This window comes from Gymnoscopelus microlampas (assembly GCF_963454915.1).
Source record: "Gymnoscopelus microlampas genome assembly, chromosome: 15".
In the NCBI taxonomy this organism is placed as follows: Eukaryota; Metazoa; Chordata; class Actinopteri; order Myctophiformes; family Myctophidae; genus Gymnoscopelus; species Gymnoscopelus microlampas.
In genome coordinates, this window is record NC_139952.1 from 37,175,150 (window position 1) to 37,194,296 (window position 19,147).

The following is a 19,147-nucleotide window of genomic DNA, read 5'->3' on the forward strand; positions in this document are numbered from 1 at the left end:
GCTATTGCTGATAATTCCCTCATATCAAGGAAAGCTGGTGTAGTGTTGATAAGGATACAGAGAGCATGTCTATGTACAGGGAATGCAATAACAGACATTCTCTCAGGCCAAGTCTCTATGATCAGATCTCAAATCACATGAATCAACAAGTGTTACCGCAGACAGAGATACCCTCAACGTGTGACTCTATCACCTTGTTGACCGAGGTCAGAGGTGATACAGTAGCCTGCACTGAAAAAAGCATAGCCTATTTCTGACTAGGGCTGGGTGCAATAACCGCAATACCGCAGTTGTGTAATGCATCCCGCGGTGTCGAGTTCATAACCACGATTATTATTTTATTTTATTTCATTCAAAACAACTTTTTGGGGGAGATACCACCATACCGTTGGTAAAAAGTGATTTATTACTGCGATAACTAAAAATCCATACCACCCCAGCCCTAATGTTGACACCATCAGACATGTTGTGTTACTTACCGTGCAACACTGCCACACAACTAAGTACAAATCCAGCCTGCTTTGACCAAAAGTACAAGTAGGACTTTTTTCAGTGATGGCAGACTACATGGTGGTTCATGTTATGCCTGCATGTTATAATTATGACCCTGTGTTTTGTGTTTGTGTTTGTTTGTGTGACTGTTGTGTCTTCCTCGACCTGCTTGCCTTGCAATTCCACTGTTGATAATATCTCTCCTGCAGGCCAACCACAGTATCTGCCTGGCCAGTATTTGAAAGAGTACTGAGCTATGCTCATAACCTCTAAAAAGCAATTATAGACAAAGGGATTCGTAGTTATTGGTGCTGAAAATGGTCGCAGAGCGATGCAATGGTGTAATGCATAAACCAGCGTTTCTCAAAGTGGGGTCCTTGGAGGGGTACCAGGGGGTCCCCAGCAGAATGTGTTAGATATAGTGTCACAATCATTTTAACCACTTTAACCATATTTTATAGTTTGGCTATTCAAAAATAGCAGATATACAAGCTCATAGTGCGGCACAGAGTGCTGCGCTATGAGCTGGAGACCATTATTGCATCAAATGTAATCAACAAACTATACTATAAAAACTGGTAAAACATTGCCCAAAAAATAGACAATCTACAAGCTCACAACTCCTCGCAGTGCGAGGCGTTGTGAGCTTGTAGATCGGCTATTTCCATTTTTTTTATCTGTTGAAATGAGTCAAACAAAAGGTAATGTCTCAACTGGGTGTCCCCACTTAAAATATGATTATTTTGGGGGGTCACGGCCTGAAGAGGTTGAGAACCACCGTTCTAGTCCATGAAATGATAGTGCAGTTAAACTTTTCCTCATGTTGCAGTGGACCCCCTGGAACCCTGGGGGTCCTCGGACCCCACTTTGAGAACCACTGGCATAGACTATGGAAGCTTACCTTTGGCTCTTGTCTTCTCTCTTCATTATTGGTCTTACAGATGATAGACAGGATAAGCTTTATGGGACCAGTGGGTATAACCTATGCAGATATTGAAAGAGAGTGGTAGTCACCAGATGGTGACTGCTGGATGTTAATAATGCTAACTAATAGTAATAATAAGCTTTATTTACTATAGTATACACTATAAGTAAAATATTGTTCCTCAGACATGACTTTACAAAGTTTAGGAGCCTTGACAACAAAGACCAGAATACACTTCCTACAAATCATGGCATGTTTCTTTGTGTGTAAAATCAATTAAAGATGCCAGGCGAAATTGCTGTCCATTGGTCAGTGAAACAGCTTATATTGTCAATATAGGATATATCTTAGAGGGAAATGTTATATGTTTATTTATTTGACATCTACATCACAGTCACATTGGACGAACCAGGTGCAGTGTTTAAAGTGTATATAGCACTCGTGCTAATTTTCAACACCTGTCCATACAAGGCTTTTCTAAATAGAATAACACTAGTCTAAAAACAAATCAAGAAGAAGAAATAGCTATAGTTTTAAGGAAAAATCCACTCCTTGTTATTAGTTCAACAGAAAGTTTTTTTCATTGTCCCAGTTGCTCCTCATGTTAACATCATTGTCCTGACTTTTCCTCCATAGATTATGACAGACCGGTGCCCCTGTTTTAACCTCATTGGCTTTATTGACCCAATTCTTAGACCTCTTTTTACACTCAGAAGTAAATAGATCTGTGAGCTTTTAAAAGCTCATATGCACGAGGGCTATACTTAATATAACTCAACTTTTGCACGTTATTGTGTAGCCTTTACTTTATCACAAGACATTGAATGACTCAAACCGTTAGGACTTTGAAATGTTGACGTAAAGTTAACCTAATCTAATGCCCATTAAACCTGAGGTTCATTTTGCAACCAGAGAATCTAACTTTATGTCATCCGCAGACTTAAGCCTAACACTTAATAGTTAATTTTAAAATTTTAACTTCTTAACACAGTATAGCTTGAATTTAACCACTGTTTATAACTCTGCTTTTAACGTTGTCAATCTTTAACGTTGGTCAGTAACCCCACAATAACCCTTGGTAACCTTTGTTCCTCTGTGTTGTGCTCCGTATTCCCTCCTGTCCCATACCAACTACCTGTCCCGCTAACCCAACAAAACAAATCAAAACAACCCAAAAACCTTCCTTCCTGTGGTGATGATGGTGGTGGCTGTTTTCCTTTTGGGGGGGTTTTCGGGTTTGCTGCCTGACTTCCTGCTTTTCCTGACTTGACCTGCCTACTGACTGGCGGGGCTGACTTCCCGGTTGGCTGGTGGTCGGCTGATTGGCTCGACGGCTAAAAAAAAACAGGGGGCGGCGAGGAAACTGACTTCCGCACTATCTCCTCAGTCCAACTGCCATCTAACGCCTTCCAGAACTATGAAGAGGCAGAGGAAGAAGACCCCTACCGCGCCTTCCGCGGAGGGGGCTACCCGGCTGAGTACTACCAGCAGCCCAACTACCCTGAACCCCAGCCCGTGTCGCCTGGCGATGCCACCCTCGCACAGGACGATGTGGAGCTCAGGTCTCCTGGTGTTCATCGCCTCAGCACCAGGAGCCTCGCAGCGACGGTAGAAGGAGAGGAGGAGGAGGAGCAAAGAGAGGAGGGAGACGGAGGAGAGGGAGAAGGGCCGGTTGGTACCCTGAAGAGGAGACTAAAAAGGAGGGCGGATGTGTCGCCAGGGACTAATTAAAATCGAGGGAGTTGATTGGTGAAGAGAGAGAAATGGCCACCTCTGGGCATTTCTGATCACTGATTGGGTGATCTGGGATTCGTTATGGACAAATCAATAAAGTGCCTGATGTAATAAAGGATTTCCTATGAACATTGTGGGTTGGGGGGGTTACTTCAAAGGTATTTCAATTCAGTTTAGACCATTGAATTATTTTACAGACCATCTACATGTTTAGTTCCCTAAGCAGGAGATCTGTATAGAATTGTTCGGTTATCGCTCAAATTACTTAGACCAGAACTTGGTGTATTTCAGAGCCTCTTTTCTCTTGTGTCTGGCTAGCCATTTGTGAGAAAGAACGTATTAACTGTTCTCATGTTCAAATTCATATTTAACAAAAGGTTTTCAGTAATAGTTTGTCTTTCAGTTGTTGCTGTTTTTATTTTAAACTTTTTGCTCATTGTGTCAATTATTGTTTGTTTGTCTTTTACCTGGTTGGGACTTTTAAGTGCCTCTCAACTGTCCGATCAATTGGAGTTTGTAAATCATGGAGTAGATGGTGATGATGTTACAGACTGTCCTTACGTCTGATAGCATTACAGAGTTATCAAAACATACTCTTTCACAGTCAATGTAAAGTTTACTTTACTACATAGGCATGTGTAAAACGTGCATAATATTAACCACTTAAACCCTATTGTTGACCAGTGTCCCCCAGGGGCTTATTCTATGCCCCCTCCTATTCTCCCCTCTACACCAAATCTCTTCACTGGAAATAGCCGATCTATAAGCTCACAACGCTTCGCATTGCGTTGTGAGTTTATAGATTGACATTTTTAGCTGAATGTTTGCCTATTATAGCATGCCCAGAAAACGGACACTAGGGTTCAAGTGGTTAAAGAAAAATCCAAAAATAAAACTATATTGATACATATTTTCATTTTAGTACCTTAATTCATTTATCATTTGAGGCTGCTGAACTGTGTTACCAGGTATTCAGTTTCAGGATTATTTATTCAGATTATGAAACAGCCCACATATGCGGTGTACTGTGTTGCATGATTTTGTTTTAATGTGCTTGTGTCATGTCAAGAAGCAATCTGTCTTTGTTTTTGTCTCATATTTTCATAGAATATATTATACTGTTACACAAGACAAGTCTAGAGAGCGTTCAGCTCCTCTAATCGTTTGCAGTTAACCAAGCATTGATACAGTGTTAAAGTTACCGGAATTTATTTCGTTTTTTGCTTTTATTTTGCTCTTTGTATTTCTTGCTGTCAATGGGAGGTTGACAAGGTGCTAAAATGAAAAGATATGTAATATAATGAGAGTATTCTAGTTGAAGATGTGAGAGATTGGTTTCATTACTAGATCTCCTGAACATCTGTATTTTTCTGTGTCTGGGAGCAGTTGTGGCTGTAATTTGTAGTAGTTCACCCAAATAATGACTTATTTTCTATCAATTACACACCCCCATGAAGCCTTGAATTCGTGGAGATTCATAGAGAAAAAACAAAAAATCTCCATGAATTCAAGACTTCATGGGGTGTGTAATTGATAGAAAATAAGTAGTGTTTTGGGTGAACTACTCCTTTAAGTGATGGGTTGTTAAACCTTTGGTCAAGCTGTTAAGATGAACATACTTTCGCCTCACTTTCAACATTGGTGATGGTGGTGAGCAAGGGACAGATATTCAGTGTTCTTGATAAAGCTATTTTCCTATTTTTGTGTTTGTGCCTTTTGCACCCCATTGTGACTTTTGTTGTTTTGTGGAGTGAAATATCAGCGTCTAATATTACAATCTATTGTTAATATGGAGGGAGCCATTTCAATTTCTGCAGACGTGGACGTCATTCTCTTTCCTCCCCATCAAATCACTCCTTGCAGAAGAAATACTAAAGCCTCAAGTGAAAAAAAACTTTTCACTTGAAAATAACTTACTTTCAGTGAATGACAGCATTGTATTTCAAACGTGGCCAAGTTACTGGGTATATACTTATTTGAAAAGGAAATCATGCTTTCAAAATGATTTTTTAAAAAGTGTTATTTGAAGTTGTATTCAATTTAAAAACATTTTGAAACATCCCCTATAATATGTATGTGTATATTAGTTGATAATTGAGGTCCATTACCTGAATGAGTTCCAAATATTTGTGAAACACACGTTCAGGTATGTCTTGTTTGTTAGCCTGCAGAGATATATATTTTCTTTTGGAGCTATTGATCTGGATGAAAATCAAATGCATTTGGAAGGATTTGATTGTTTTGTCATGATGAGGGTTGTTTGTCACCCTCAGAGTCACCATCTGCCCCTCTTACCACATAAAAAAAAGAAGTAGAAATCAAGGAAGTAATTTATTTTTTACTCTGTATTGATTTTTTTCTCGAAACAAGACAATAAAATTGAAGTAGCTACAACTGTTGCTTATTGTGGCTCCCTTTGTAGTTTACTTGCCAGAAGAAAAACAGAAAGAAAGAAAAAGTTCTCTGGTGTTCATTTTCTTGAAGCCACAATCTAGGATTTCCACACATTTTCTCACCCTCACTGGCAGTGAGTGGTAGTTGCAATTATGTTCGAACCACAGCAAAGATGGTGGAGAATCTATTGTCATGCTTCTGTGATTGATGTTTGGCTAGTCTTGCAGGGTCCAGAGATACAAGAATACTCGCCCCAAAACATGCTCACCCCGGGTCAAATCCGGTGACCTTTGAACGATCGCCACTAGCCATGCATCACACGACGCTTATGACCTCAATTACACCCAAAAAATCTGAACTTTGAACATTCAGTGGACTTTCTGTGGTCTGGGGTTTTCTGAATAATTAGGCTGAAAAGTAATCTGAGCTTGGCCCTTCGACAGTGAGGTCACTGTCGATTAATCCCGCCCACTCTCCTCCTCGCCCCTCCCCTCCCCTATCCTTTCCTTTGGGGGGGGGGCGGAGCAGAGGCGATGATTGACAGGCAAAATCCCTCACCAGCGACACCCGCAGGCAAAGATTTATTTTTTCATTGCAGTTGAAAAGGCTTTAGAAATGTGAGAGAAAAACACCTGCCATGGATCAATGGAGTGGAATTTTTTGTTAAAACTTTCTATACACGTTTGAAGGACCATGACAAAGACTTTTAATGTGTTGACGTGATGGCTTGTCATTCAGACCCTTTGTAGGTTGCTGGTCCAGTCTGGGTGCAGAGTGGATACGGAAATGGTGCCATGCATGTGTGTGCAAATTACCAGATTATGGAAGGTGGACTCTAGGCAGGATCATCATCACACTGGTTAATTTGGAATGAAAACCGAATTAACCCGTGTACACCAGTTTTCCACAGGTAATGCAGAAAGCCAGGTTGACGCGAGGTTACCGTCTTTGTACCATAACCCGCAGCGACACCCATGTACTCAAAACAGCATCTTCATAGCTCACTACATGTACACAATTAGGCCTACTATATTTTTACACCCATATCACAACACTATGCTAACCACAAAGAAAATCTGCACACGTCCTAAGGGCGCTGTTTTTCTAATCGCTGGAATTGATGACGTGTGGTCTAACCACCAGACCACGCGAAACTGGTGGTGGAAAGTAACTAAGTACATTTACTCAAGTACTGTTACTTAAGTAAAGTTTTGATGTACTTTTACTGTACTTAACTGGAGTATTTCCTTTCCTACTTCTACTAGTAAATGTTGAAATGTTGATTACCGGACTTTTACTTGTAACAGAGTGTTTCTACATTGCAATATTAATACTTTAAAAAAAATGAAATATTGAAATTTCGCAATAGCAGGGAGTGCTCAGGTGGTGCAGAGCAGAGGCCATACCTGTCCAACACCACAGATACTGTGTGGAGTATACAGTATTGCTTGTAAATTTAGTAATTACACTGTCATTTTTACTGTTTGATCCCAGGAATAATAGTGACTGCTGAGGCAGTGAGGATCTGAAAAAAACAACAACAACTAGAAGAAGTGCTCCTCGGAGCACAGGTCTCCGCCAGGTCAGGTACGTTATTCTGGCCTCCTGGTGGCGCTATAATAGGCCAATGTGAAAAGGGTGCCATTTATTCTTAGGTCTTTCACGGCAATCAGACACTGCATTCATGATTTGAGGCATTTTGTTCCAAGAATGTGTTTTACTAAATTAGACCTGCTGGTGGCGCTATAACAGGCCAATGTGAAAAGGGAGCCATTTCTTCCTCTGCCTAGTGTGAATCTGCATGCAAAATTTCACTGAAATTGCATACTGCATTCATGTTTTGAGGCATTTTGTTCCAAACTGACCAATCCTGAAAACTTTGGAAGCCACTGTAAGCCAAATAGGATGGAATATGAAATATCGGACAGATCCATCAGAATCACATGACTATGGGCGGGCGGGCGGGGTGGAAAACATACTCTCTCGCCATGCCTTTCGGCCTGGCGGAGACAACAATATATCCACTGATTGCATCCGGTTTGGCCAAAGGTGTATACGGTATACGAACACAATTGGCCCGTGTTGTTCAGGGGAGGGAAGCCGGAGGGAGTGGGTGATACAGTATTTGTCGCTGCACATACTCCTATGGCCTGGCTGACCCCCTGTCAGCAGGGGGCGTTGAATGGGTGGAGTAGGACCGAAACGCTATGTCCTCCTGGTGGGGGCACCTCACTGGCAGATGTGCCAACAGGGTACAACAGCAATGAGAACACAGAAATGTGTGGGGTGGACTTGATTGGCACGATGACTAAATTGGGAGGGGGAAAAAGGGGGTAAAAAATAAATGGCTGAACAGCTGAGAATGAAACTTTATGCATCTCTGACCACGGCAAATGTGCCAGCTTGACTGTGTAGCCGTATTACACCATACAGATGGAGACACTGATGGTGTATTAATTAGAATAAATCCCAGATTGCAGGTTTTTCCTCTGTCTACTGCAGTAAGAGGAGGGTGTACTCTGAGCTACTCGGTAGCCTACAACAGATGCCTATTGTCTGTCTGCCTGAGTGTCTGTCTGTCTCTGGCCACCCATTTATTTGCATAATATGATTATATAGGTCAGCTATACCTGATGAGATGCCAATCTACCGACCCCAGGCATCTGGTCAGCTAAAGGTGGGTCCTGTGGTCTGACATCTGCACGACTAGTCTGGCTGGGTTCCTGATAAATAATTGCACTGCAGTGCAGAGTCCCTCTGTCTCATTAACGCACAAAGTGGTTCCTCTTGTCGCTATAATCCTTGCACTCGCTGTCTCCTTATCTCCTCTGTTTCAGGTAATCTCTGTTTCTCTAACCACCTCTTTAGGTGCATCACTTGGCTATCTTTCTCCACCCTTCTTCCTTCCTTTCTTCATTTTCCCCATGTCTGTCACTTTAAATCCTTCATTGGGTTTCTTCTATCTGTAGCCTTCTTTTACTCCTCTCAATCTCTACCAGCGTCTCTCTCCTCTACAGCAGTGGGTCTCAGATGACAGTGAAGTGACAATAAGGACTTTTTAAGACATTTTTAATACCTAAAAAGACAAAATACCTTTACTGCATCAAAGGTAATCAACAAACTAACTGGTCAAACACTGGCCAAATTGTCAAATAATATAAGACACAGGCTAAATATTGTTCCGAGGCGTTGTGAGCTTGTAGATCTGCTATTTTTCACAATATTTATCTGTCAACTCCTACAATTCCAAGTGCTTATCCCAGTTCAAATATTATTATTTCGGGGGATCACAGCGTGAAAAGGTTTAGAACCACTGCTCTACAGCTTGCTCTCTCTCTAGCTCTATCTCTTTCTCTCTTTCTCTTTCTCTCTCTTTCTCTCTCTTTCTCTCTCTCCCCTCTTCTTCTGTGGCGTAGTCTAATATCTGACTTTTCCCATCCAACATCCCTGTAGGCCGCCTGGCGTTGTGCTCTTGTATTTATTATTCAATGTCAGCAGGCAGCATTGGCCCCAGGCTGATATTTCTGCTCTCATTTACCTGACTGAAAAGCTTGGGCTTGATTCATTTCTTGGTGATAATATATATACTATATTTTATCTTAATTCTTATCTCTTTTCGTATCTGTACCTACCTATCCTGTGTTTCATGATTAGGACTCTGCTGTTGCTGCTAAGACACCTGAATTTCCTCATTGGGATCAGTAAAGGTTTATCTTATCATTGTATATATACTAGATTCTGTAACGTTGCAAGTTGGGGACGACGCATGTTGGGTACATGTACAGTACATGCCCAACCCGGATATGCAATATCCGTTGTACCCATTGTACCCGTTGTCATAGTACCTGTTGTGTTGTATCTGTCTGTCTGTCTGTCTGTCTGTCTATAAAATGTGTGGTGTAAATGTACATTTTAGAAGGAAAAATATGCATTATCTGAGGTTGTTCATTATGGGATTCAGACAGTCTCTAGGAATTATTTTGTCAATTAGGGACTAGTTAAAAGTAGCATATTTTTTAGTCCTCTGTTATATTTTACTATCTTCAAGTCAAAGTAGTGAGTTAGATTATTGATGATCACTGTGCTTGATGCTGCTTTTATGTTTGCCTTCATAGCATTAATCACAAAGCTTTTTTATCAACTCCTTTGATCTATACAGTACCACTATGTCAAATATGTGATTCAAAAAATGACATCTGTATCATCTGAAAGAAATGTGGCGGCTCTACTGGAAAGACAAAAAAGCCCAGTGGAATGAAAGTGAATCTCAAAAGGATTGAAGTTATTATAGGTGTCGTAAGAAGTTTACCCATAAAATGAAAACATTAAGTTTTAATCTGAAAAGGATGTGCACTGATGACAGACTCTTCCTCCCCACAGTGCAGGTCAGTGATGGTCAATGAAGCACTTCAGAAACTCACTTCAACCCTCGACTCACTCCAAATGAGAGAGAGGTGTAGAGAGAGGGGGGGGGTAGGATACAGAGAGAGATACAGCAAAAGATGGAGGGAAGAGAGGGAGAGACAGTACAGTAAAAGCCTGATTTACACATCAGAAACCTTGTATCTCCATATTTCACCTTTTTATGTTTTTGGTTTGTAAATCGATGCCCTACTTTGTTGTACAAGAGTGACGTGAACAACAACACTATCAAAAATAGCAGACTGACAGATATTTTAGAAAGTTTTTTAAAGTGAAAGTTAAAATGTTATGTGTGTGGGTTTTATACATATTGAAGAGCTTGTGACTAAATAATAACTATGTTGGATCTATTGAAACACAGTTTCTTTTTTTCACTGGTGTAAAGTAACTAAGTACATTTTGAGGTATTTTTTACTCTACTGGAGTATTATTCCACTACATCTCAGAGGGAAATATTGTACACTCCACTACGTATTTGAGTATTTGAAAACTTTAGTTACTGGTTACTTTGTAGTTTTAGATTATTATTACAAAACATTAACCAATTCAGCCCTACGTAGGCTATTTGAAAACAGCCGATCTACAAGCTCACAATGCGTCGTGTGAGCTTGTAGATCTGCTGTTTTCCAAAGATTTGAAAACGTGTGAAGTGGGACATACTGCATAATACTAGTACCTTTACTTTTGTCACTTTAAGTATATTTTGAGGCCAATACCTTTGTACTTTTACTCAAGTAAATTTTGAATACCGGACTTGTAACAGAGTGTTTCTACATTGCAGTATTGATACTTTTACTTAAGTAAAAAGAATCTGAGTACTCTTTCCATTACTGAAAAGAGATACGTATAAATATAGAAAGAGAGAGAAGTGTCATCCTGGGTGTTCCTTCATGTGTGTGAATGTGATGCTTTGCTTCTGTAGAGAGGGAGGCTGTTATCTCCCCCGGTGGTCTCTGTGGAGCTCTCCAGTAAACACACTCACAGCCTCTCTAACACACACACGTGCAAGCACACACACTTTCAAGCACACACACACACACACACACACACACACATACACACACACACACACACACACACACACACACACACACACACACACACACACACACACACACACACACACACACACACACACACACACACACACACGTGCTCTGTGGCAATGAAAGTCACTCAACCGGGGGAATGTTAAGGGGAAATCGCAGGTAGAAATGTTCCATTGGGGAAGATAACAGGGCGCCACACACACACACACACACACACACACACACACACACACACACACACACACACACACACACACACACACACGCTCAGATGCAAATGCAGAAATGGGTACAACTAACACATTCTGTAACTCATGCTCACACATTTTCAAAATTTCTCTCTCTCTCTGGCACGCGCACACACACACACACACACACACACACACACACACACACACACACACACTTCTACAGTTATCCAAGCCAGTTTTTTCCAAGTAGCACCATGCTCCAACATTTTACATTTTTATGAGAAATTACCCAGAAAAATGTGTGAAGAATACATTACTGTAACACCATTAAGATCTTCACTTTGAAACTCAAGGTGGACAACAGGAAGTTGTGCACCATCATATGTGCATGTGTTAATTAGGGTGCAATAAAAACATATATATATATATATATATATTGCATGCACATACTGTACCTCTCTTCCTCTAACCCCCTCCTATTCCCTCATTCTTTCTATTTCTCCACTCTATAATTTTCAGGTAAACATTCCAAGGAATGTGATGTAAATCCCCCAGCTCTTCACACTCTTCACACCAACAGCCAATGAATGGCTTGTACTTTACACCATGCATGCCCTCTCACTCAGGTGACCCCCAATCATTCCTACATCATCAACATCATCATTATCATCATCATCATCATATATTCAACCTTTAAGTACATGAACACTATAGTGTCCCAATTCTGGGGAAAACATTTGGCTAGCTGATGTAGATCGGCTAAAGGGAAAAGGTACGGGGCCTATAGACACCTGGGGGCCTCCAGTCAATGAAGTATATAGTGTTTAAGTATTTGGATGTTTAGACTCGTGTTTAGATAACAAACTCATTACATTAGTTCTTACTCACTTACACCTTCACAGGTGAATGCAATTGCCTGCATGATGGCAGGAAAAGAGACGAGAACCACTAAATTAAGTGTAGACCAAGTTTTGACACTACGTTTTGTTTTAAATTCACATTAAAAAATCCTTCCACACAGCTGATTTTGTAGACAGCCAAAACAAAGATGGTACAACTACGCTGTGTCTTACAAAATGAAGTAAAAAAAAAACTGTTCAGTTCTGCAAAGAACAGACGGCCATGAAAGTGGTGGCATGGGGTGAAGAGAGTCTGTTTCAGCTGAGTGACTTTACAGCACGTGAGATAAATAAGAACAAATAACAAGAACATCAGCCTGTTTGATTTAGCTTGTGAAGGCATTAACCATTCAAACCGGCCGGGTAAGCATCTGTGTCATTTTAGAGTTTAGCCACTTTAACCATTATTGTATACTTTGGCTATTATATTAATAGCAGCTATAGCAGATATACAAGCTCACAGCGCGGCTCGAAGTGATGCGCTGTGAGCTTGTATATCTGCTATTTTTGAAAAAACGTGAAAATTCTTTTCAAATCATTGAATATAAATATATTTTTAAAGCGAACATTTTTAACTCAAATCTTTGCTTCTAGGGGGTCCCTGGAACAAAATATTTTGAGAATATTTTTTCGTCCGCGGCCAAATAACTTTGGGGGTCCTTGACATGAAAAAGTTTGAGCACCAATGACATAAACATAGATTTTTCACAAAACTGATTTAGAAGACATTTGTAGAATTGGCCTTAGGTCTTAATGGGGTAAATGGGTGACGAGCAGTCTGTCATGCTCGAACATAATGAAACCAAACACTGTAAAATGTGGACATACCTAACAGCGATGGGATAGAATAACCATCTCGCAGCATGTTTGAACTATCATGTGACATGACCTTGAAGAAGAAGAGGCCAGGTAATGCTGTTCAGACATGCCTCCACACACCTCTCAAGGTTACATAAGAAAAGCTTTTTTCATACATCTGAAAAGGTATCGTGTCCCAGCCGTCAGTGTTGTGCAGATTCTCATAGACAAAGGCTTTCACTGTAATTCTGTATGGCTGCGTTTTGATTTGAATATACCAGTCATCATGAGCCTAAGTGACTGTACTTAGTCATTTGAAAACTATAGATTTACAGCAGTATGCTGGCCAACAAAGGATACCCCCCCCCCTTAAGACAAAAGAAGCAGTCTATTATACAGTACCTGTGGGTTTTTTAAAAGGGAACATAGTCCTCCATACCCTTCTTTTTTCCAAAGACAGGCCTGTCTGTCATATGCAGCCTTGCTGCAAATGACAGGCCTGTCTTTGCCCTGATAAGAGTGCAGAGTGCCTGGAGATAGTAATGGTATCTCCTTAACACTAATTAGTTTAGTTTAGTTATAATAATAAATGATGGAATTAAGGCACGGTCCTGAAGAAAATGTCTTTCATTACCACAACACTCATACAGCGTATAGAGGAAACAAATACATGAACTTAATGAGTCATAAACACACCTCATTAATCCATTAAAACCTGAGGCCCAATTATGTCGGGTGGAAACCTCATATGTCCAAAACAGTTACTTTTCAGGATTCAAATTCAAAAACAGCAGATCTACAAGCTCAGAACGTGTCACTTTGCGCCGCGTTTCGAGCATGTTGATCTGCTACTTTTGAAGCTTTGTGTTACTATGTTTCTAGGCTATATGTATATATAGCTAAAATCTAAAATGACACAGATGCTTTCCCGGTTTTTAGTGGGTTAAAACTAGTGGAGAGCTATTCCTATTATACCATGTCCAGTGTTGTGTTTATTGGGTTCTTTCTGAATTTCTGAATTTCATCATAAATATGTGTGTCTGTCCTTTTTTCTTTCCTCTTTCCTCGTGAACATACATGCACACACACACGCACGCGCACACGCACGCATGCATGCACACACGCACACACACGCACACTCACTCTTCCTCCTCCTCACACACACTAACACTGCCACAAGCATTCTTGAGTTCTGTCACCTTTGACCTTTAAGAGAGTTTGAATGATGTGTGTTGCTGTGTCATTCTCAGCAGCACTGAAGATGCTTTTCCCTTTCTGATCGTGCCATTTTTAATGATATGGCGCCCTCATGTGGCGATAGTCATCAAGTGTGTGATAGCTGGTAAAAATGTATCAAACTTTAAATGGCCATGCAGTCAGTGGTGGAAAAAGTACTACATTGCTTTACTTAATTTCTGTTTTTGGAATCAGTGGAGTCAAATAGTGCTGGCATCGTGTCTTTGGAGCTGTTTGGAGTTGGCACAGCCATTTTCATTAATTAACCACTCACCTGTATGGTCTGAGAAAAGGGGGGCAGACAGTTCCTGGCAAGCAAATCTGTAATGCTGAAAACAGTCCGCCTCCTTTAATTTCTGTTTTTGGAATCAGTGGGGTCAAATAGTGCTGGCATTGTGTCTTTGGGGCTGTTTTGAGTTCACATAGCCATTTTCGTTAATTTACCACTCACCAGATCCAAATAATTTGCAAAACACTAAGAATTTAATGATAATATAACATTAATATAAAACAATTAATGTAAAAAAAAAAGTCATGGTATTTTTTCTTTAAAACCTTGAAAAAATAAATAGAGTTTTTACTAGTATACCAAGTTATTTCCATTGATCCAAGCCAGAACACAATATTTTAATGATTGATCAATAAAATAAGCATGCTCTGAAAATGCATGAGGCCCAGCCATCTGACCAGTATTAAGTGTTCAGATGGGTGGGCAGCAAGTGCTTTCAAGATTTTCAAGTAGGCCCTGATTAAAAAGAGGTTTTTAACCACTGCTATACACTCATATTTTGTCCCAAGACTATAATTGGCTAATAAAGTTTTTCTGCTTTTAAAACAGGCCTACTATATAGAGACTATAGAGAGTCAACAAAAAGGAAATGCGTTATGCACTATGGTATTGTAAATAACAATGATACCTACAGTATACTCTATGATATTGAACGTGTTTTTTGTGTGGTCATAACACCTCGCCTCGCCCTTATACAGGAAACGGGTTGTGTTTTAAAACACATCTCTTCACTTCCTTCCTTTTCTTTGCACTGCCTGCAGTAAAAGCAGCAGTACTGTTTGTATTGTTCAATAAGGTTTAGTTTCGTATCATGCTTTATAATCATTGTGTTGTAATGGTAAACATGGCTCTTAATTTGTCTTTTCAGTAAAAATGTATCACCCAATGATCTACACAGGGAGTGGATTCCCTAGTCCTTTTTTTTTATATGTTTAAGATCTGTTGTTTATAGGTGCACTGTTTGAAGTCATGGAAAGTCATGGACAAGTCAGTGATTCTGAATTTGATCAAGAGTAGGAAACCTGTTAAACCAAACCTGGCCTTACAAGATAGATTATTAATGAATCACAGTAAAAATGTTAGTGCAAACATTCAATGCAATCTTAAAGGAACAATCTTGAACACTTTAACATGATTAAAAACTGTGTGTGTGTGTGTGTGTGTGTGTGTGTGTGTGTGTGTGTGTGTGTGTGTGTGTGTGTGTGTGTGTGTGTGTGTGTGTGTGTGTGTGTGTGTGTGTGTGTGTGTGTGTGTGTGTGTGTGTGTGTGTGTGTGTGTGTGTGTTTTCTTCATCTTATGGGTAAGTAGTACAAACAAGCTGCAGCGTTCATCAGTGGTTGAAAGTAACTAAGTTAATTTATTCAAGTACTGTGCTTCAGTGCAGTTTTGAGGTCGTTTTACTATTATTTCCAATAATAGTATTTCCAATATTCCAATAGTATTTCCAATTGTCAATACTTTTACTTCTACTCCACTACATCCCAGAGGCAAATATTGTACTTTTTACTCCTCTACAATTATTTGAAAACCTTTGTTACTAGTTACTTTGTAGATTTTAATTATTAATACTGATTACCAGACTTTTACTTGTAACAGAGTATTTCTACATTGCAGTATTGACACTTTTACTTAAGCATTTTTTAAAAAACTTTTTCCAACACTCGCACTCATACGTACATTATTGTACTGCTCTATCACTTTGCCTGTAAGTATGAGCCCTGATGTCTCTGTTGTCTGACACTATGTATTGTGATAATAATACAGTATGCTGATGTATCCCAAGACACATTTCTACACAGATAGATTAAAGAGAGTTGACACAAAATTAAGCACTCTCTCACACTTGATGGTTCTTGTATTATAATCGTAATTATGCTTCTTCATTTTCCCTTTAGAAATGATGAGTGGATCCCCTAGTCCTTTTATTTAATGCGTTTTATTTAATACGATTTTACTGGATTATATTGAGAGAAGCAGGAAAGTGACAAGACAACACTCATCACATAAATATACATTCAATATCCTTTTAATACATATTTTAGGGTAAATACAGTGCTTTTAAGTATATTAATAGAGTTTGTAATGATGCTTAGAATAATCCTATTGTAAAGTAAACCTTTATTAAATAAATACTTTCACTGCCAATTTCATGACGTCTTAAAACAGAGTTTCCATGGGTCATGAAATGAAATTCACCAAAACTATTAAACATTTTTTTAATTTAATGTATTGATTCACATACATTGGTGGTTGTTATGGTTACATTATTTTCCAGCTCCAGTGAATCTGTCATGCTAATAAATCAACTCAAATCGATTTCCACCTCCTGCTACCTTAAAGTTTAATACCAGAACTTATTTGAATGAATAAAGCGTTATTTTAACAAATCTGTGTGTTAGGTATAGGGTAAGTGATATTTCTTTGTTTAAAATTTGTTAAAAGATTAAAGCACTGATATTGCAATCATTTCTATAGAGTGTTTGTTCAGGAACAGGAGTCTCCATGTCTCTCCTGCTCTTCACATTGGGTGCCAAAACCGTATATATACTTCTTTTCAAATACACCTGTTGAGTGCCAAAACCGTATATATACTGTTTTTGAAAAAAAAAAAAAAAGAATTCCTTCACAGCACCAGGAGATATCATTTTTCGGAGATTTAGACTTTAATCCACTTCCTGATTAACGTATGACTTCAAAAGCCTGTATCTCGGCTCCTGTGTACTTTTTTTTTTACAATGTATTTTTGACTATTTTTGACTATTTTCAACTGGCTGCAACTGTGGAACGGATTACCAAATGTTTTTAATTTTTTCCCCCCGATTGTACGAGACCTCTATGTATAATGAATGGATGCTTTTTTTTTACATGGATTTGCTCGTCGTGGAGTCTATCTTTAAACAGTAAAGCGCAGTCAATGGGGAGAATGCTGGCACCCAACGTAAGTTGTTAGGAAAAAATGCTGGCACCCAATTTAATAAACAGAAAACACATTTTCAGGTAGTAGACAACATTTCAGCCAATCAGGAGTCTTTATAGTGTTCCAGTTCCAATTTCGTCTGCTCATTACTTTGTGTCATCACTTCCAATTTAATTTGTTTAATCTGTATCATGTCTGAGTTCTATATCCTGATTGGATAAAATTGGTATCCTGACCTGAAAATGCATTTTCTGTTTAATAAAGAGCTAAGGAGACATGGAGACTTCTGTTACTGAACAAACACTTTATAGCAATGAGTACTATCAGAAGAGCTATTTAACACTTATTTTAACCAAAGAAAATCACTTACCCAACCTTTAATATAGCACATCTGCAGTGGCTACTGGCTAGAGGTCATCTCCCTACTCTTCCATTTAGAAATCTATGTAGATCCTGGTGTCAAGTAGCTAGGACAACTACTGGTTGACAAGTAGTATTGGCTGAAGCTCATACATGGAAAACCTCCTGGCCAGGTGGGCTCTTGAAAAGCGGTAGAAGTTTGGTCCCCCATGCAGTAGACCGGGGTTGGAATCCGGGTTTGGACATCAAACGTACGGATTGCAGCTTTAACTTGTGGTGACAAACATGCCTGGAACAACTACAAAGACTGGGTCATGTAAGTCACTGACAGAAACACTAAATGTAAAGTATGTACTGTACCTGTACTGTTCAACTGGCAAATATAAGGGAGGGAATGCTTTCTGCTTGTCACCTTTAAAAACAACTTGCAAGACAAGTTTATTTCTATAGCACATAATGCACATTTCAAAAAGGCAATTACAATTATTTACATAAAATATTAAGCTTCAAGACATTAAGAGAAAAAAGTAATTAAAATGAAAACAGAAAAATTACAGTGAAGAAATTATACTTAAAAGAAAAACTACGGTAGAATAGTTTATAAGGCAACGGCAAACAGTTAGGTCTTTAGCTTAAAAAGAACTGAGTTGTACAATTCTTGAACATTGGCACACCTAAAATGATTAATTGTATTAGCTGCAGCAGTGCAGCTAACATCTCAGTATCTTAAGCTCTAACCATTAAGGCATATTAGAATTAATGTGATTAATACAATTTGAGTTTTTATTAATTGTTTCACTACTAATTACTGTTTATCTTTGAAAGGCAGTGTATATTTGAATTGATAATAATATATTCAATTAATATAAATATTAATGGTTCTCAAGTACAATTTTCTGGTACTTTGACTTTACTTGAGTATCTGATACGTTATACTTATACTCCACTACATCTCCACTACATCTCATAGGCAAATAATGTATGTTTTACTCCACTACAATTATTTGACAGCTTTAGTTACTAGTTACTGGTACTGCAAGTATATTTTAATGCCAATACTTTTGTACTTTTATTCAAGTCAAATTTTGAATACCGGCCTTTTACTTGTAACAGAGTATTTTCATAGTGGTATTGCTACATGTACTTTTACTTAAAGGCATTGTAGGGAACATTAAGCCTAAATTAAAAAAATATGTATATATATATATTTTGCATTTTCTCCCCTCTATCAGCCACTATATAATGATGCTGGGGTGTTTTCCTTCATTGAAACACAGTCCTCTGTCTGAAATCCGTATTTTCCCTTCTGTTTATGTTCATGTTGTTTATGTCCGGGTCGTAAATTAACGCACGCATGTGCGTGTCCGTGCGCGTCCGTGCCCGTATCAACTTTTTACTTTCGGTTTTAAAACGCTCTCAAACTTCTTTTTTGAGGCACATA

The 19,147-nt window shown here is 39.0% G+C and overlaps 1 protein-coding gene across 4 annotated transcripts in view; it reads left to right on the forward strand.

The window, feature by feature from the left end:
- col14a1b (collagen, type XIV, alpha 1b) overlaps nucleotides 1-5,539 on the forward strand; it is a 163,739-nt gene extending 158,200 nt beyond the window's left edge. For 2 of the 4 annotated variants that reach the window (XM_084080851.1, XM_084080854.1), the window contains one exon: nucleotides 2,805-5,539. In XM_084080851.1, the coding sequence (XP_083936977.1) occupies nucleotides 2,805-3,148 (344 nt within the window). In that variant the 3' untranslated portion in view covers nucleotides 3,149-5,539. Of the gene's footprint in view, nucleotides 1-701 lie in introns of all 4 variants that reach the window. The other 2 variants (XM_084080852.1, XM_084080853.1) reach the window with 2 other exon arrangements.
- The last annotated feature ends 13,608 nt before the right edge of the window (nucleotides 5,540-19,147 follow it).